This window comes from Parus major, chromosome 5 (genome assembly GCF_001522545.3).
Source record: "Parus major isolate Abel chromosome 5, Parus_major1.1, whole genome shotgun sequence".
NCBI classification, from domain to species: Eukaryota; Metazoa; Chordata; class Aves; order Passeriformes; family Paridae; genus Parus; species Parus major.
In genome coordinates, this window is record NC_031774.1 from 41,877,099 (window position 1) to 41,895,654 (window position 18,556).

Below are 18,556 nucleotides of genomic sequence, written 5' to 3' on the forward strand. Positions count from 1 at the left end.
TCACAAGCCTGATTAACCTCTGGAAGGATATTTCTTTCACATCTCCAGCCTGCAAAACACACCAATGTTTGCCTCTCATGATCCAAAATCTGTGAGTAAAAAGTTGTAAACAAGAACCAAGTACATGAGAATGACTGTAACAACACAAAGTAATTACACCACTTTAAGCCTTTTCCCTAATATTTTGTGAATCCATGTACAAACTAATACAAACAACAACAGGTGTTTATTAAAGCAACTTGGATTATGAACATAAAAGCTCAGACTAGAATACCAGAATTACTTCACTTTTGCAATTCAAGCTGCTAGCAGACAGCACCCTCTTGAGGCAGCAAATTAAATTTATTTTGTAAAAGATTAGCAAGAAAAATATTTATGTATCATTTCCTCCTATCTGAAAACTAATTATTTTAAGCAACCACTAGAAAGCAATATATCCATTACCAAATGTTATTTAGATAAAAAGAGAAAGATAGAGATAAAGATAAAAAAATAAAACACCATTTGACTATTAGCTTTTGATATATGTGGAGGTGAGTCAGTTCTCATCTTTCCCCATTAACCACACTTCTATTAGCACTAGGCATATGCACAGAAAGAAAATTTTACCATGAGCAACACAACTTATGTAGCAACAGAAACACTGTGTATGTTAATTAAGGCTTAATGAACAAAACACTCTTTCTTTACAACAGAATACATCTCTCAGAAAACACTTCTTGTTTGTGCAGCCAGATGAACAGCCAGCTTACAGTCTGGAATATTATATTTTTTCATAAAACCATCAGGAGATGCCTGGTACTACATCAAATCACACACTTTCATGAAGTAAGTTATGAAAGCTCTGCAGCCATGATCCAGAATAATTACTTACTGAAAACTAATGTATAAAAGATAAAGGCCACATCATGATGTTTGTTTTGACAAGTACTGCAAAGTATTACTTCTCAGAACTCATAAAATACTCCATCTAGCAGAAACAATGATACTATGTAGTAGGAACAGAAAATAACACTGTCATTAAACTTGTTACATCTTTGCTGAAAGCCAGGAAATAAGCAGTCATCCTTTTCCTCATACCTAAGAACTTAAAGAAATTACCTTAAAGAAATAACAACAAAGAAATTAAACTGTAATGTTTTAACATTTTTTTTTAAAGTTTTGACTATGTGTTTCTGAAGACAGAAGCTTTCTCAGCTCTCTCATGTACCTTTTTCAATGAAGCACTTTCTTAATAGTACTAAAGCTATTAAGAAAGAAAATATGCAATTTTGACTTAACAGAAGATCCAAAAGTAACATCACCCCCAAAGATGACATTCCAAAGGAGAGTTCAGTAACTTCACTGTCATGGGTCTAGCATGTACAGCAGACAGCATAACACAAGGCAGCACTAGACAGGCTTTAGACTCCTGCAAAGTTCAGATTTCACTACAAATTATCACAAGTAAGAAAGGAACTTCATGAGATTTGCCTTGCCTCTGACTTTCTTCAACTGACTCCAGAATATAATTGTTGTGTTATTTCTAACAAGGTACTAAAAAAGATTGATTATATATTATTATATTTGTCATGGAAATTTCAGTTACAGACATAATCATCTTTAACAAACAAAAAAAACCAAAAAAACAACCCACAATCAACACAAACCACCAAACATTTTGATGCAACTTAAAACTCCTATTTGTTTCCCATACTTTGTACATTGGTATGGTATTGGTGACATCTTGGCACTTCAGCAAGGTTTTAATCTCCCACAGAATTATGTTCCCTGCTTTTGTAACCTCTCTACCTTCCTCAAATTGTCACAGAGCCTGCGGCATACAACAGTAGGGATTAAAAAAAATTATAAGCGGTTAAGTGTTAATTTATTAATTAGTAAATGCAGAGTACACTTAAAAACATACTTGTCTTCCTCTGTCTTGCTAATGACCCTGACTCAGGACATTTCTACCATGAAAGTGTGTATCTTGACCTCTGAATGTTATCAAAAATCTTAGCGTAGACAAGTGGTTCACCAAAGAATAGTACAAAGAGTATGGAGGCCCTACACAATGACATGTAATACTAGCGCTAGATTGCTGTGTTCAGAACATGTTAGAATGTGATTTCAAGCATGCATTTTTTAGCAACATGGACTATCTGTGAATAATAATGATGACACTAGAGCTCTGTCTCCACATACAGCTTTCAGGTAGCAGCAAAATCTATGAAAACAGCTTAAGATATCAAAAAATTCCTCCCCTCCCCCGCAATTGAACACAAAGAACAGAATGTCCTTTTTAAAACTAGGGTGACATTTAAGTCATGCAGCTAAATATAATCTTGTGGAAGATGCTGGATGCTTACTGTACAAAAAGTACCATCCAACTTATTGAATTTCTGCCCTGTTTTTCAGCTTTCCACTGTTATTTCTAGTGCAAAAGTCCTGCTAACAGAAATCTATTTCAACAGATTTTTGCTGATGTTCTTGTTACAACCCATTTTATCATCAATGCATACTTGAAACATGAGTATTAAAATCAAAAAAAAAAAAAGAGCAAAATTTTTTCAGAGATATAACTTTAAATATTGTTAAATATCATGGCAAATGATAATATGCGTTATAACTTTTACAAGTCACCTGTGCAGTACCAAAACTCCTTATACCAGATCTTCTGAGGGACAGTTTAATAGAAAATAATCCTGGCCCTCTGAGATATAACCACAGTAACTCCATGTAGGACCCATTTCACTTGACATTGCTATCCTTTTCCAGAGAAAGTCTACTGTCTTTTTATAACAGCACCATTTCAATTACACATTTACTTAATTTTAACTAAACTGTGCTATGATGAAGTTGCTTTTTATGTATAAAGATCAGCATCTTGTGCTATTTGGGCTGTGCTTCTAGCCAATCAATTGCAACAAAATATCCAAGAGGGCTATCTTATATAACCATAAAGGAAGCAAATATTCTTTCAATTGCTTATATGTCTGTCTAGTGAACATCCAAACCCTTTTCAAGAACAAAGGAATCTCATAAAATGTCTAGCTAAGAAAGAGATTTTGATATAGAGAGTTCTAGAACCAGAAAGGCTTTTTAGCAAAACTGCACATAGATTCTCAAGTACAAGGCCACGGAGAGTGCTTGACTTGAAACAGGCATCCAGCTATGCCTGATGACCACCTTCAATGTCATCTACTTTTTATATTGGGATGGAAAAGCTCTCTTTACAGGAAAAATGGTGTGCTTTGATTGTGTTGTTTGAATTTTAAAGTATTCAAATTCAACATCAAAAAGGCTCTAAGAATCAAAAAAATCTAATAAAAATAAATTCTGAACTAGTGACGCAGAAGAACTGTAGTGACTTTATCATCACACATCTACATACAGGCAATTTTCAAACAGCTCCAAATATACCAAACTGCAAGAATTTAGACATACATCTCTAAAAAAATAAAGACTTAAGGATACTGAACATACTGAAAAGAATGTTTCTACCATAAGCTTATCCTGTGACATTATCAAGATTTCAAGTTGACAATTTATTGCCAAGAATCATACAGCAGAATATACATACAAGGATGACAATGCTCAAGGTGATAAACACTCCCAAGTGAAGTCATAAAGGCACTAAAGACAGAAGTTCCTGCACAACTTTGCATAAGGAAATTTTGAGAAAAAAAGTATTTCGTCTTACCCAACTCACTTTCACCAATGACAACCAATTCTGAATTAAGCAATCTCTTCATAAGTATTCCTAAACGCATACACATAAAGGATGTCAAATATCTATGATAATAGACCCCAGTTTCTACATGCAGTCTAATATCATGCTTTGTTATGTATACCATGAGACTTACTTTTATTCTTAACATCCATACTAAATTTCTCTCTTTTGCATTTACCTCATCTCACTGATTCTGCCAGCCTCATCAGGTAATAAGAGATCACTAGGCTTTGAACTAGGGCAAAGGATCCACACTTAGGATCAGAGAGCACTGGTAAAGCAGCAGTGCACAATGTTGCTACCATCAGACTTTTTAAGTGGTGTGGAATTGGTTGGACACAAGAGTGCATTAAGTCAGAATTTTTCCCCAAAAGTAAAACTCTGAAAAGCCTCAGAAGAAACTGAGCAACCTCCCAAGTTAATTAGATTTAAAAACCAATCAAACAAAGTTAGGTTTAAAAACCAACCAACAACCAAACCTACAACAACTAACAAAAAAACCCAAGACAAAACACATATACACAGAATAACCAAAATAATCCCAAAAAAACAGATCACAAAAAAAGTGGCAGCTCCTCTCACAGAGATCTATTTGGAGAACCCCTTGCTATAAGTCAAGATCATAAAGATATGCAAGTTACAACAAACACTGGACAAGTTCCAAAAAACAAATCTGCAGAGGGATTATTACTCAGTACAGAAAGCATAGAGATCAATTCCAGACCAAGAAGCTCCTAACTCACAGGTGATTAGACTTCTATTGTACAGAAGTATCATTGGATGATTTTCTGTGGTAATATTGCATGCTAAACTTCCACTTCTTGGCCATCCACCATATGCGGCTAGATCTTCCCTAGTGACCTGTTTCTTCTGCAAACTGAACCACAGCAATTCTTTTATCTTTTCGAGAAAGTCTTTGAATTAGCAGCACTTTTTATTTTTTCCCTTTCTTTTTTTCCCCTATCCTCTTTCCAGTCTTCCTTCCATTTGGCCGATGTTCTCCATAAAGTCAGCAATCAGCAATAAGCAAAATATTCCAGGTGAATTTTTACTAGTCCTACCCATAAAAATCATCTCATGGCAGTTTACTGCAGCATTTGTGCCCTCACTGAAAGAATATCAGTAAATATTTCAGTTTTCATAGCCTTTTTGCATTATAACTTTCCCTCCCAACTAAGGGATTTACTCTTCTGATATTACCCTTATCATTAACAAACTACCGAAGACTTCCTTGCTATACTTAACTTCTCTCATTTTTTGCTTCTCTCAGGTCAAAAGTTGTAAGCTTCAATTTTACATCTTGAAACCCTACAGCAGGAGGTCAAAGAGCTAGTTATTTCTTCCATTAATGAACAGACAGTTGGATGCCTCCATTCCAGAGGATTGAGGAAGGTTTGCTTCTCTCACACAAAAGCACTGAACAGTTGTCATGTAGCCAGCTATAGCAGCTATTTTCTTGATAACAACCTTGGTTAAAACTGAGTTTGCTAATTTCCTGGTACATGAAAGAGAACAAAAAAAAAAAAAAGTATACTGAGAAGTCTGCTACAAGAAAAACATTTTGCAAGTTTTACAAGTATTAAGAATTCTTTATCAGATAAACTTACTTAATCCTACCAGACTACTAGGAGAAATCAAAATTAACGTTCTAACAAAGACAACCCCTTAATATTTTTCTACTAAGGCTGACAAAGCAAGTCTTCTTTCCCTGATGGACCCTATTATATTAAAGACATAACTGGTACAGATAGTGTCTCTCAAATCACTGTCCAACTTAATCTAGAGTCAGGAATTTACACAAGTACATTTAATAAGTCTGCTGGTACCAAGTGGTCCATGCCAACAGTATTGTTATCAGTGACAAACACATCACTACAGCCCTTGATAGAGCACTTAGGACCAATTCATGCAATTTTAGAGCAAGATGAATTACCTATGGGAAAATATGCAATTGCTCTGAGAAGTCAGCTTTGCTACTAATATCACAGTAAATGTGTACATAAAGCATATACTCAACTCTTATGTGTCAAGAACTACCTACAGGATTCTCACCTACTAATTATTGGGGTCATTCTCAGCTTCTCTTGTTCCTACAGCAATATGCTGTTTGACTTTGATCTCAATAGCAGATCTCTTTTAGATTTAAGTAACACAGACTGCAGTTAGTCTGCTTCCAGCAGATACAGGAGACAAAACAGAAAAAGAATGTCACAGCTGTCCTGCCTCCTCTGTTACATTTTGTCAGGAAGCCTTCAGAGAGGAGTGCAGCCCAAAGAGACTCCTTCCATTTTGCTACACAGATGATAAGGATTGAAAAGGACACGAAGGGAGGAACAGAGGAAGAAGAAACATAATATGGGAAAGTTTGTATCTTTACAAAGTTACCTTCAAGAATTTTTACAGCATTAAAATGAATATCCTAAGTTACAAAACATCTTTCTCCAAGGCCGTGAATTTTGAAACGGAAAAATTCACAATACACACACCTGTAAAACACTTGTACTTAAAACAAGCACCTGAAATACAAAACTTGTCTTGCTGATTTCATTATTGAAGGTAACATTTCAACAACCTATAGTAGTCCAAATAAGACCATGTTCAGATATACATATCAGTATGTGATACCAATTACCAACACACATGTTAAACTAGAAGCCCACATCTTGCTTGAATACTAGTTATAAATAATCCTTTTCATGTTAGTCACACTCACCGTTTCTTGTCTTTGGGACTCAGTGAGCTTTTCAGACAATTCTTCTAAAGTCTTTCTTAATTCAGCATCAGTCCTTCATAGAAAAATAGAAGACAATAGTCTACAGTGCAAAAGCTAATAACAATGATAACTTTAAGCAGCAACAACCCCCCAGAATTTTCGCTACTTCAATTTGTTCTACAGCCTATTCATAACAGATCACAGCCTATACATAATAATTTATAGCATAATTAGAAGCAAGTCCCAAGTGGAAAATACCTTATAAAAACCATTCCCTTTCCTCAAGTGAAGAAACAAAGTACCTAAGTATCAGCTAGGTATCCGGTCAGTAAGTACAAAATTATGGACACATCTACATACTCCTTTTGAACAGTAGTTTCTTACTAGGAATTAACAGTCTAATTCCTGTTATTGCTCTTGAACAAAGCATCGCATGTTGAGAAAGTATATACATTATGGCCTGCAGGAAAGCTTGCTGTGAAGGGACTCCTGTAACAAGAACAAACTAGGAGCAAAGCTGTAATAAAAAGAAATTCCCTAGTCCTTGTCATTTTATGCATACATTAAAAAAATATGAGGAAAGCCCTATATATTATACAAATTGTAACTGGCAGGTGTTATTTATATTTAAAAATACTTCAGAAGATGATATAAAACAACCAGTTCATAATCCTGCTTTAATCTACATGTTGCACAACCCCTCATTCTCCCCAGAATTATTTTTTTAAATAAAAAAGTTAAAGAATTTTTTCCACACTGTTCTTCACATGGAGTTATATCCTGTTTATACCGATTTCTTCTTGAAAGCTCACGACTGATATCATCTCCCAGACGAACTTGTTCACTGCTGAGATCTCGAAGAGACTGGTGGAAAGAATGCAGCTGTAAATAAAAGTACACAAATTAAGCCAAGCCTTAGGAACTCATTTTTTCTGTGATATTTCAAAAATACATATCTACACATATACACATTTTAAAAAACAAAGCAGATAAAAATAACCAAAAAAAAAAATAAACCACTATGAACATCCAGCTGATCCTGGAAGACGCCTGTGAACTTCTATTTCAATCCACCCTTCACAATACTTCCTCAGTGTGGTTTAACTTTCAGTACTTCACTTGCTAAACCAAGTTTCCTATGTTTTTTATTCTTCTGTAGTTCAGAGTTTAGACACTATACCACCTCTTTAATCTAATGCAAAGCAAACTGAAACATTTGAACATGTTCCAAAAAGACATATTTCATGTTAATTAATACTAGTATGATAAAATAATGGTAAAACATATATAGCATGGTGCCCAGCTATATATGCTTCTATCAATAGATTACATAGGAACATGAAACAAAACAAGCAGAACAGCATAATGTATTCATAAAGTACCATGAAAAGGTATTTTTCCTTGCCCAAGACTTTACATACTCTTTTTTCAGATCTTGGAAAAAAAAACAAAAAACAAAAACACACATGTACTTTCCTCTGTAAAACCTCCCATTTTCCCCATTCAGCAGACTCCCAACTTATCATCAGAGTTTTAGGGAGCAAATAAAAAAATGAACACGTCATTCATTCTTCATGGGATAAAAAGTGAAAGTTAATCCATCCTAATGCAATGTATTGCTGTCAGCAATTCCATGGCCAGGATTATCGTTATGAAAAACCCTAATATATAATATTCTTTTGTTCTGTGTCCTAGATTTAAACCTTCCACAACCAAGATGACTGCCCTCAACATTCAGATACAGGCACTACTACCTCCCCTGTGTGATTAATCAGAAATTTCAACCTGACCTGAGAGACTTCGAAATAACACATCATATTTTCAAAATGTATCTGCTGAGAAGGAGAGAGACTTAAATGTGTTAAAAGACCATTTGCTGAAAAATTACTTCAGCTAGTAAAAGTCAGAATAGGAATAAAGAGACAGTGGTTACAGAAAAAAAAGCCACAGCTTTAGATAAGCAGAACTGCTTTATCTCAGGCCTAATTTCTACCTGTAATCATGATCAATGGCTACTTCCAGTTCATCATTCCTCAAAGCACTATACTCTTCTGACAAAATAGTTAATGAAAAGAAAAAAGCCATATTCACTCACTGAAAAGCAAAAATATGGAATAAACCAACAGTTATCATCAACACAGAAAAAAAAGCTATTTACCCACATAGTTACTTAATATGAAGAACTTTGTATGCATTGCAGGAACTCCCTTGAATAAAATTTCCAAGATATTTATAGAATATCTAGAAACAATCTAAAATAGTCCTAAGGATTTTGGATGGCTGGGAGGAAAGATTTCCATATAACATTATTTCTTTCCAAGGATTGTTTTCTAGACTTAGCTTGGGAGGGAAGGATGGAAGAACTAGATTGAAAAGACAATGAAACAGAGTTAAACAAAAGTCTAGAATTTCTATAGCTTCCCAAAAAGTCAACTGAGAAAACTTGTTGTAGTTAAGTTTAAAATTCTATGGAAGCTGACACTGATTTAAAAAGTCAATATGAATACCTTACAATCAGCTTCTTTAATATTAGTCTACACAGATTTCCTCAAGCAAGTCTAGCCACCCTTTCTGAAAAAGAAAAAACGGGTAGTAAAATCTCCTCTCTACCTGTCAAATAACAGAAACACTATAATCTTATCCATTAAGGTAATTAATTTCTTTTTTGTGAAATCTGCAAGCAGATACAAGTTAAGGGATATGAAAATTACCTGTGGCACACACATCCTCTACTCCTCCCATCATCTACCTGAAATACAGGCACAAACCATTCTACTCACAGGTCAGACCAAGAACTAAGAAGAAGAACTATCTGGTTCAAAATCAATCCAAGCTACACTGAAATAAAAGCAAAAGCACTAAACCCTACACCATTAACTAAAGCAGAATAATCCACAGCCTCACTGAACTTCAGCATGAAGGTGAATGCTAATTGGCTGGAAGGGGCCTCTGAAGATAATGCCATCCAAGCCCCATGCCAAGGCAGGGTCACCTAGAAAAGGTGACACAAGAACTTGTCCAGGTGGGTTCTGAATGTCTCCAGACAGGGGGATTCCATAACCTCCTGGGCAGCCTGTGCCATTGCTCTGCCACACTCATTATTAAGTTTTTTCTCACACTGAGGTGGAACTTCTTGTGTTTTAGTTTAGGGCTGTTGGTCCCTGTCCTGTCACTGGGCACCACTGAACAGTCTGGCACCATCCTGTTGAACACCCTAATATGTTAGAGATATTAATATGCATTACTGAGATCCCTCCTCAGTCTTCTCCAGACTAAACAGGATAGTCAGAGATTATTTTTCTGTGTCATAACACAGCCAAAAAAGTAGGGAGATAATTTTCCTATTTTACTTTTGATATCACTACTATCTGAATCTTTTTCTCTATAATGATTTGCATGAAACTTCATGACAGACAGAAGTGGCTGCCTAAGGAAAAAAACAGGTAACACTGAACACAAATCATAGCTGAAACATCCTCAGCTGCACCTTCAGAATCACTTCATTTAATGTACAAGCAAGGAGTCTGGTGCCCACATATTTCCTATTTGGACCAGCCACTCCCATCAGTGCTCAGTACCTGGTCCACATTATCTGTCTCATTGACAAATCGAACACTTGCAGATCTAGACCTTCGATGTTTATTGCCCTGTGAATCTCCATAATCCCTGAGAGGGGAAGTGGGCAGGAAGTGGCGGTTGCCTATAGGAGATATGAGATAAAAAAAGTAAGTTGGAAGACAAAATTTTGTATGGGAAATTTTTCATTTTGCTTCATGAAAAATGTGTATTTCATCCTGACAATATCCTTCTAGGTCACATTACAGACAACTATTGAATTACATAACATGCATATGACTCTTTTAGCTCTTCTCAGGATTCTTCTTCAGTTTAAACATTTCTTACCCATGACATACAAGTATTCCAGAAAGAATAATTGTTTCTCCAAGGAGTAGTTTTTCCTCACATTTTATTTGCCCAACCAACCACTTTTTCCTCCAGCTGAATATATCAGAGCTTCAAACTATTATATTTCACAGCTTTTACATAGGAATGAAACTTTTAGAGGTTTTTACTAAAATATATTAAATACTACTTCTCAAAGGAACACTCCTCCCAAACATACCTTTTCCCAAAATATAATTAATTTTCTGAGACATACAAAGAAAAAAAACCTACTCTTTTGTGGGTCATAAATAATTTCTGATTTTTCTTTTCCACTGTTTCCAAACATCCATAATCTCATGCACATAAAATTTAAATTCCAATCTTGCTGTGAAGCAAGCTTCAGAAGCTGCAATATCTTTTGGATTTAGCTTTAACTTGTATGTACCTACAACTCATGCAGTGGAAAATTAATTTTCTCAGCTGAAAGAATTAAAGTTCCATTTAGCTCTCTTGGGATATCAGCAGAAAATACTAACAGAAACAGAAAGGCAGAAAAATTTACCAGATAAACAGCTTCATAATGCAATTGTCTCCAAAATATCTGAATTCAGTTTCTTTGCAGTGATGATCAGTAATGACTTTCCATAAGACTATCTCTATACATTTTTCCTAATTTCCTCTTCACATAACAGAGTTATATGACATAATTCAAGCATACTCAAGCCCTTTAAGTATTTTACCTGATGTTCCTTCTACATCCAGGTCACTGGGATATAAACTTGAGAGAGATGCACTTCTCATTCCAGAGTTTCGTGTTAGCCGCTGGCTCCTTAATTGATCAATAGATTGCTCCAGTGTTTCTTTTAACTGCAGAAAAGTTATAATATATTGAAATATGAACATAAACTTGTTTTTTAAAAGGCACGTTAAACATTACTTATTTAAAAGTCATTAAGAGAATAAAAGCTATTTTTAAGCCAAGTAAAGCTATGAATTAACAACAGCTTTTCTTCAATATCTCATATGTCACATTCCTGTAATTATAGCAAAATGCTTCCAACATTGGCAGCTTCAAATATCAAGTTTCTTGAAACGGTGGTGCACCACCATGAAAACTCAGAAGTTTGTCTACTACAACCAAAATAAGACCTATTTGCTAGCAATGCTGATTAACAGTTTTGCAAAATCCAGAACATAACTTCAAATAAATTATTTTTTTACTGGAATTTTTCCACCAGCCCTACCTGGAATCAATTTTATATATGGCTATCAAATTTCCCTAAGCAGCTTTACAGAAACCCCCTATTTCACTTCAAGGAAAAGGAAGCCATTCACAATTTAAGACTACAGAACTAGCTATATTCAAAAATTAGTTCTTCATTTTTCAAACTTACATATTATAATTGCATTTCTTAACTTTGGTCCTTAGCCACTAACTTTGTCACACCTCTATTTGACAATTCACAAAACATCAGCTTCTAAAAGTTCTCCTTTTTCTAAGAGAAGCTTGTAAACAATGGTTAAATTGATGCCTTACTCCTGCAGAATTATACACTGTTGGATCTCCTTCTCTGAAGAAAAAAAGTTTTCTTTTCTACACATTTGCTTCTTTGCTCCCTCTACCTTCGCATGTAAAATATTCCTACATTTCATACGCATCTGTTTCAAGGCAGCACCTGCTGCAGCTTGTTTGTAATGAAATTGTAAACCTCCCTTGCCCTAGAAGCACTAATTTGTTTTGCTTTCTCTAAGACACCTGTTTTCAAACTTGCAGAGGACTCATTTTAGAGTTTTCATCCTTTCTGCAATTTAGAGCGAGCTAGTCAACAGATCCAGAAAGTGTTGTAGAATGACAGGAAAAACGCTACACCAGTATGATCACAATCCCATTCCCTGCTATAATTCAGCTTTTATCTTATCACTTCTTGATGCAAAAGAAACATGTTCCCCAACAGTCTATTTCAGCTACACATCTTGTATTTGGCATAGTACCATAACATAATCTACTGGGCACTTATAAAGTAGAAAAGTAATGAGCCAAGAAAACCTGTCAGAATTTCATTGTATAACATATTACTATTAGTTTGCTCAAATAAATATTAAAATTTCCTGTTTATAGCTACTTAACTCTTTATATATTCTGTCCATTAATACTGAGTTTTCAGCTATGAATTCAACTAATAGAAAAGATCTAAGAAGTTAAGATAAACTCAAAGTTGCTCACAGTTGTTATTGCTTTGGTTTGTTCCTTGTTGTATTCTCTGTATTGTCCTAGCAAATGGTCAACATGTCTTAGATTTCTGTTGGTATCCTTAAATAAAAAAGTTTTAGAAAAAAAGTCAAAACAGAAACCTCCTGTAATCAAACATTATTGTTGTCTTTACTCTTACTGTTTTCTAAAATTAAACTGAAAACACAAGTGCTTTCTAAAGGGTCTAAGCATTCATAATCCTGTTCAAGTAACCAGAATGTGAAGGAGTACAGCATGGCTAAAGGGGTGAAAATCAAGGAAAAGAAAAAAACAAAACCAAATGCTATCATTTCAGTACATTTCAGTAAGGCCTCAGGTTCAAATAAAAAGTTTTTTCAGGTTTCAGACATTCTGTAGAAAAACCTTTTTAATCCAAAAATTTTAATATTACCTGCTTGCAGAACAGAATAGTTATCTGAGAAATAACAAGTTTTTGAAGGTGAACACACTAGGTAAGGTCACTGTATGAGTATTCTCTGACCAGATAAACTCCTGGATCAGATGGAAGATCTACCAAAAAGCAGTCCACAAAAAGCAATTATCTTAAAATCAGAATTTCAGAAGAGCAGCTAGAAAGAGGCTAGACAGAATCAGAATACCAAAAAATCTCTTTTAAGATATAGTTAGACTATATTCTTATTAACTTATTATTTTTTTTCTAGATTGATGTTTATTTTCCAGATAAGAAGTTCTGAAGTTTAAAGTTACCATTCTATATTGATTTTTCTCTTCTCATATATTAAAAGGAAAAAAAATATTGCTGACAAAACAATAAGTAATAAAACATACACCCACCAACTAGATATTTAGAACTGTCAGCTAGAGAAGAATGGGAATAAATTCTCAAGCACTAATGGTGTCAGGATAGCTAAATGTCTCCTCCCACTTGCAAAACAAATTCAGCTATTCCCTCTGCATCCTCCACATTTTCTTGCGCAGTATGTATCTCTTACAAGTTTAGAAATAATGTTTCTCACATCTAGAAACTTTCAGCTAGCTAAAACTAGGTTAGAAACAATCTAGCTTTTTCACATCAAGAAAATATTTAAAATGTAAGCTCTATCCTGAAGGAATTGACTGCTTACATATTTATCAGAGACTTGGAAATTTTACACAGTACAAAGATAACCAAGACAAAACTGAAAATTTCTGATAGAAAATTTAATGCCTCTTGTGAGAATATAACAAAGCTGATTTGGACTTATTCAGTTTGCTAACTATAAATAGTATTCCCCCATATAACACTGTTACTAACAACATTCTATTACTGTCTGAAATAGCAGCTGTATAAAAGTGCAACAAGCCACACAATTTCAGCTCAAAAGCAGTATGATCAATATCCCAAAAACCCTTTTTGGTTTGCACAGAAAGCAATGTTTCCCATCTGTACAGTATACTCCACAACTTTAGAAATGAAAATTTGACCCTGTGTTACAGAAATGCACACTCTATAAATACTTTAAAACTGTAATTTGTAAACAACCTGCAAAGTGCTTGCTAAAGTATGGATCTTCTCTGTAACTTCTTCAGCACCATAGTTCTGAGCTGTATTGTGGGATGCTCTCAAAGGCCGCCTTCCCACTCGACCCGTAAGAAAGTTGTCTGAATCACTGGATGAATCTGCCATGAGTATCTTGAAGCCTAGGCAGGGAGACCAGAAAAAGTAACGTTTGTTAATTCCTGCCTGCAACTGAACAGTCTTGCACAATATTCCCAAAGCAACTTCATAAACTCAGATTACACTTACATTAGCCTTTCTGGTTTGGGTCAGCAGGATGTACTTTTGAAGCAGATCTTCAAACTGCTCCTCAGTTGTTACCTTTGTTCACACTATGAAGCGCTCTCAAGATGCAGGAGGCAGAGCCTCTTAGGAGCAAATTAAATCAAAATATACACTCTCACTGCTTCCAAGTGCTCAGTACCCACGATAAAACCATGGCCCAAAGCAAATTCTCCCCAAAAAACATACAGTGGAGACATCAATGTTTTATCAACCATCTTGGTGTGCAGAACCACTCTCATTTAACTTGCACTACTCACTAAGCTGTCTTCAGAACGGGGATTGCTAAATCTCAAGGATGGCAAGACAGAGGGAAAAATAGGTCAACAGTCATCAGACAAGTGAAATTATTAAAAACTAGAGACAGAAATGTCTAGTATAGTAAAGTCACATAGTAACTGATTAACAACCCTCAAAAGGTAGGTTAAATCGAAATTTTTTCTTCAACTATTACACACTGCAGCAGTTTGACTTAAGGTCATGGGATGACTTGGTGAAAGAAGAAATAGACTGACAAATTCCTGAATTCCTGTAGTCAACAACAACAACAACAAAAAAAAAAAAAAAAGTCATAGCAAAGATGTCATTCTTCTAGCCATGAGAGCTGAAATTTCGAAAAGAAATAATGGATGGATTCAAATATGTTATGTTATGTTGTGTGTGATGTGATATGTTGTGTGTGATGTGAGGTGTGAGGTGTGATGCATGTGATGCTTGATGTTATATTATATTATATTGCAACTTGATGTTTTTCCAGGTCCTTATACTTAATTTTTAAAAGGTTGACAATTTGTGTCCCCCAGACTTGGGTAAAAACCTTTCAAACACCAAAAAGAGCAAATCAGCATGCCCAGTCTGTGCTCAAGCACATCACTTTTCCTTATATTTTCTGAACTGGTGAATTTACCTCATCTTTCCTCTTCTTATCTCACTTCACTAAAGCACATTTTTACTAACAGTATCAGAATTTGTTATTCCAGTGCCCCACTCTAGTCAGCTGCAATGAAGTCTTAATGAGACTGAAAAAGAATAAAGACATAGCACTGGGAAACAGGAATTATGTGATATTTTCAAAGACAAAGAAAAATAAAATAAATAAAACACTGGTAGAAATAATAACATGGAATAAATTTGGTAAAAAAATCTCTACAAAACCCAACAAACAAATACAAAATACAAACCCAACCATAAGGTTCCCAACTACTGAAAAGCAAAGGCAGGAGGAAAAAAGGGAACTAAAGATTTACAGCAGGAAAGGTCAATGGGTTTATTTTCAGCTGTCCAAAAATAGGCTCATTAAGATATATACTAGCCAAAGCACAAAAGAAAGGTCAGTAATCAAGGTAAATATAAAAGAAAGCACAGGATAAGGAGGACATTTTGTCTGAAGAAAACTTACAATTTATGGTTAAACATTCCTCTTTGTTCTTATTAGCAACCTAAAATGAAACACAAATACTTTTAAGGTGAAGAAGTTGTTTCACATAAAGCAACGTCCTCATTTTTTAAAGGAACTGTGCAAGTTTCACTTTAGATTAAAAAAACAAAAATCACAAAGTAGTAGAAATTTGTAGGAATGCTCCATATTTTCCTTTCCTGTAGGAAGCAGAGCATTTCAGCTTCACTGAGGACTCTTTTTAAGAGATCTGCCAGGTAAGAAGTAGAGCTGACAATATCAACGTCAAGCTCTCCAGCTCAAGTAAACAAAAGACAGTCAGTGTACACAACTTGATTATTCCTCAAGTGTTTTATTTGTTCAGTTCCACACAGACGAATCTATCACTAGGTAACTAACTTAGTGTTAAAGGAATGGTCAAAGCCCTATAGCTAAGAATGAGCACGAACAAAAGAAAATTTAAAAAAAAATTATAGTCGTTCCAGAAAGGAACAACATGACATCTGAAAGGCCCTTTCCTTCAGCGCTTGTATTTGAGCCCAGAAAAAGACCGGAGGGTGATCCCATATGATGATATTTTACCATGGTGCCCTCAGGGAACAGTACCACAATTAATTGTCAATTTGTCACACAGTGCTCCCGGCACACTTCAGCAACACGACACAGAAAACAGTTCCTTCACACTGCTCATAAACAAGCAATGCTCCCTGCAAATCCTCCTCCCGGTGGGCACGCAGGGAACTCCACTAACACCCGACTCCATCTCTGAGTCTCCTGGTTCTTTGGCCCAGACAGGACCAAGAACAGAACCCAGAACGTGGCCGGGCACGCCGGGCAGGGCCTCCGGACTGTCCCGAGGAACCCCGCGGCCGCCGCACCCCGCGCCTGCCGCCGCCGCTCCCATCCGCGCCCGCTCTCCCGCGGCGCTCCAAGCCGGACAGCCGCTCCTGCACACCGCCCTGGCCGCGGCCCTTCCCGCACCCCTGACCCTCACCGCACAGCGCTCCGAGGCGAGACCGCCCCGTCCCCGGGCACCTTCTGCCCGCCTCACCTCGCCGCTATGGCAACTTGAACTAGCCGCCCTGCCGCCAGCCGCCGGGGCCGCGGGTCGGGCGGGGGCCCCCGCAGCGGTCCATGGGACAGGGAGTCCGCAAGCCACGAGCCCGCCATGGAAAAGGCAGCGTGCGGAACTTCAACTCCCGAGAGGCTTTGCGGCGGCCGCGCGGTGAGGGACGGGCAGGCCCCGCCCTGCTGGGGGGCCGCTGGGCCTGCGGAGAGCGGTGCTGGCAGCGCTGGGAGAGACCTGCTGTTTGTGAAAGTTGTTTTGTGAAACTCAAAATGTTTACAAAATACACACTGGTGTTTACAAACGTGTCAGCTGAATGACTGTGAAAAGCAGAAACAAGAGTGGTTGCCCTAGTAAAGCCGGCAAGTCTTCTCCATTTCGAGCAGACAGCTGATGCGCTGGGAAAAAGCGTGTGAGCTACGGAGAGCAGCTGTTGCTTACAAGGAGGCGTCTCCCTTTCTGTTTCTCGGCTTTCCTTGTTTCTTTAAGCCACGCGTCTCCCAACTCTCTGTTGTATCCATTACTCTTGTGTGCAGTAAAAGCGACCAAATATTACACACTGCTACCCTGACTGGCCTTGAAGAGCTAAAAGGATAAGGAGTGTTGTGACCGATTACAGGAAATGTCTCCTGGGCCTCTGAAACTTGAGGAGAACTTGCAATAGGCCAACAGTCACAGGAATATTTGGCTGCAAATCACCTATAGGTGAGCATTCCAGCCAACCGTAAATGCAGTGAGCTGGAGTTTTTAATACGTATTGTCTATTGCCCCTGGGATCAAGTCCAGGCTGTGACCATTGCTCTTTGAGCACAGTATTAAGGTACGGCTGGCAATCCACAGTGCCTACCTTCATTCCTGTGCTGTAGGACTGTTTCATGAGCTTGAATGCCATATGATTATGATGCACGTCAGGTATAAGACAGGTCTCCCACACTGGCAGGTTTCACCAGTAGTCCAGGCAGTGGCTGCTGGCCCCTGGATCTTTGTGGTCGAGTTTAAGAGGCATTAACCTCATCTGAGCTGAAGGCAGGTGAGACACACACAGTACAGGAATCTAAGGACATAATTTATTTCACTGTGAACTGAAGCATTAGTGAATAGTGAATAAGTCTTCCCTAGTTTTAATACATGGTCATTGTTCTGGCTTTTCCTTTGCAAACTGCAGCATAGTCAAGTTGTGTTTGCAGGTCTAAATGCAGGGTGTGAGTCAGGGCTTCTGGTCAGTCTTCTGCTTATGGTGGTTTCTGGGAGAAAGGCCCTGAATTTTCCTGAGTTTGCTGAGGGCTTTTCTCTCAGTTTTGCACCTGGCAGTGGATTTACTACTTCACAGACTCAACAGAATTAATCTGTGAGCAAATTCCTTTTCCTGCCCTAGTAGTGTCTCTCAGACCAGCACAGAGACGATGCAGGGGTAAATAACACGTCCTGGATGTGACTGGTACATACATGAGAAGTGTAGTTACATCTGTGCTGAGTGTGAGCACATCTGATTTGCTGCTAATGCAGTGTTCCAGTGGAAGTTGATGCCAGTGCCTGAGACCGACATACCCGGCACAGCCACTGGTTCTAAAGACAGGGCTAACCATGCATGCACCGACTGAGAAAGCTAGTTGGCAAAGAGCACTTGCTAGTTTGTAGCAGAACAAACAGATGCTTACAGTGCTTCTAAGATCTGTCTGCACACAGCTGCATTGTCAGCTGCGGCATTGCACAAATATTCTCTTTCACATATGCATATGGAATAAAGCTTATG

General features: G+C 37.1%; 1 protein-coding gene across 11 annotated transcripts in view; it reads right to left on the minus strand.

Moving 5' to 3' along the window:
* The window catches only part of CEP128 (centrosomal protein 128), a 100,551-nt gene extending 83,661 nt beyond the window's left edge, over nucleotides 1-16,890 (minus strand). For 3 of the 11 annotated variants that reach the window (XR_001522261.3, XR_001522262.3, XM_015631531.3), the window contains exons 1-8: nucleotides 16,789-16,890; nucleotides 15,741-15,780; nucleotides 14,045-14,202; nucleotides 12,535-12,621; nucleotides 11,051-11,177; nucleotides 10,004-10,125; nucleotides 7,216-7,307; nucleotides 6,426-6,498 (exon numbers count right to left, since the gene is read on the minus strand). Coding sequence is in view for 9 of the 11 variants with exons in the window: in XM_015631531.3 (XP_015487017.1) it covers nucleotides 6,426-6,498; nucleotides 7,216-7,307; nucleotides 10,004-10,125; nucleotides 11,051-11,177; nucleotides 12,535-12,621; nucleotides 14,045-14,188 (645 nt within the window). In the remaining 2 variants the exon portion in view is untranslated. Of the gene's footprint in view, nucleotides 1-6,425; nucleotides 6,499-7,215; nucleotides 7,308-10,003; nucleotides 10,126-11,050; nucleotides 11,178-12,534; nucleotides 12,622-14,044; nucleotides 14,203-14,308; nucleotides 15,221-15,248; nucleotides 15,361-15,740; nucleotides 15,781-16,731 lie in introns of those variants that run through there. The other 8 variants (XM_015631529.3, XM_015631527.3, XM_015631521.3 and 5 more) reach the window with 6 other exon arrangements.
* Between the last annotated feature and the right edge of the window lie 1,666 nt (nucleotides 16,891-18,556).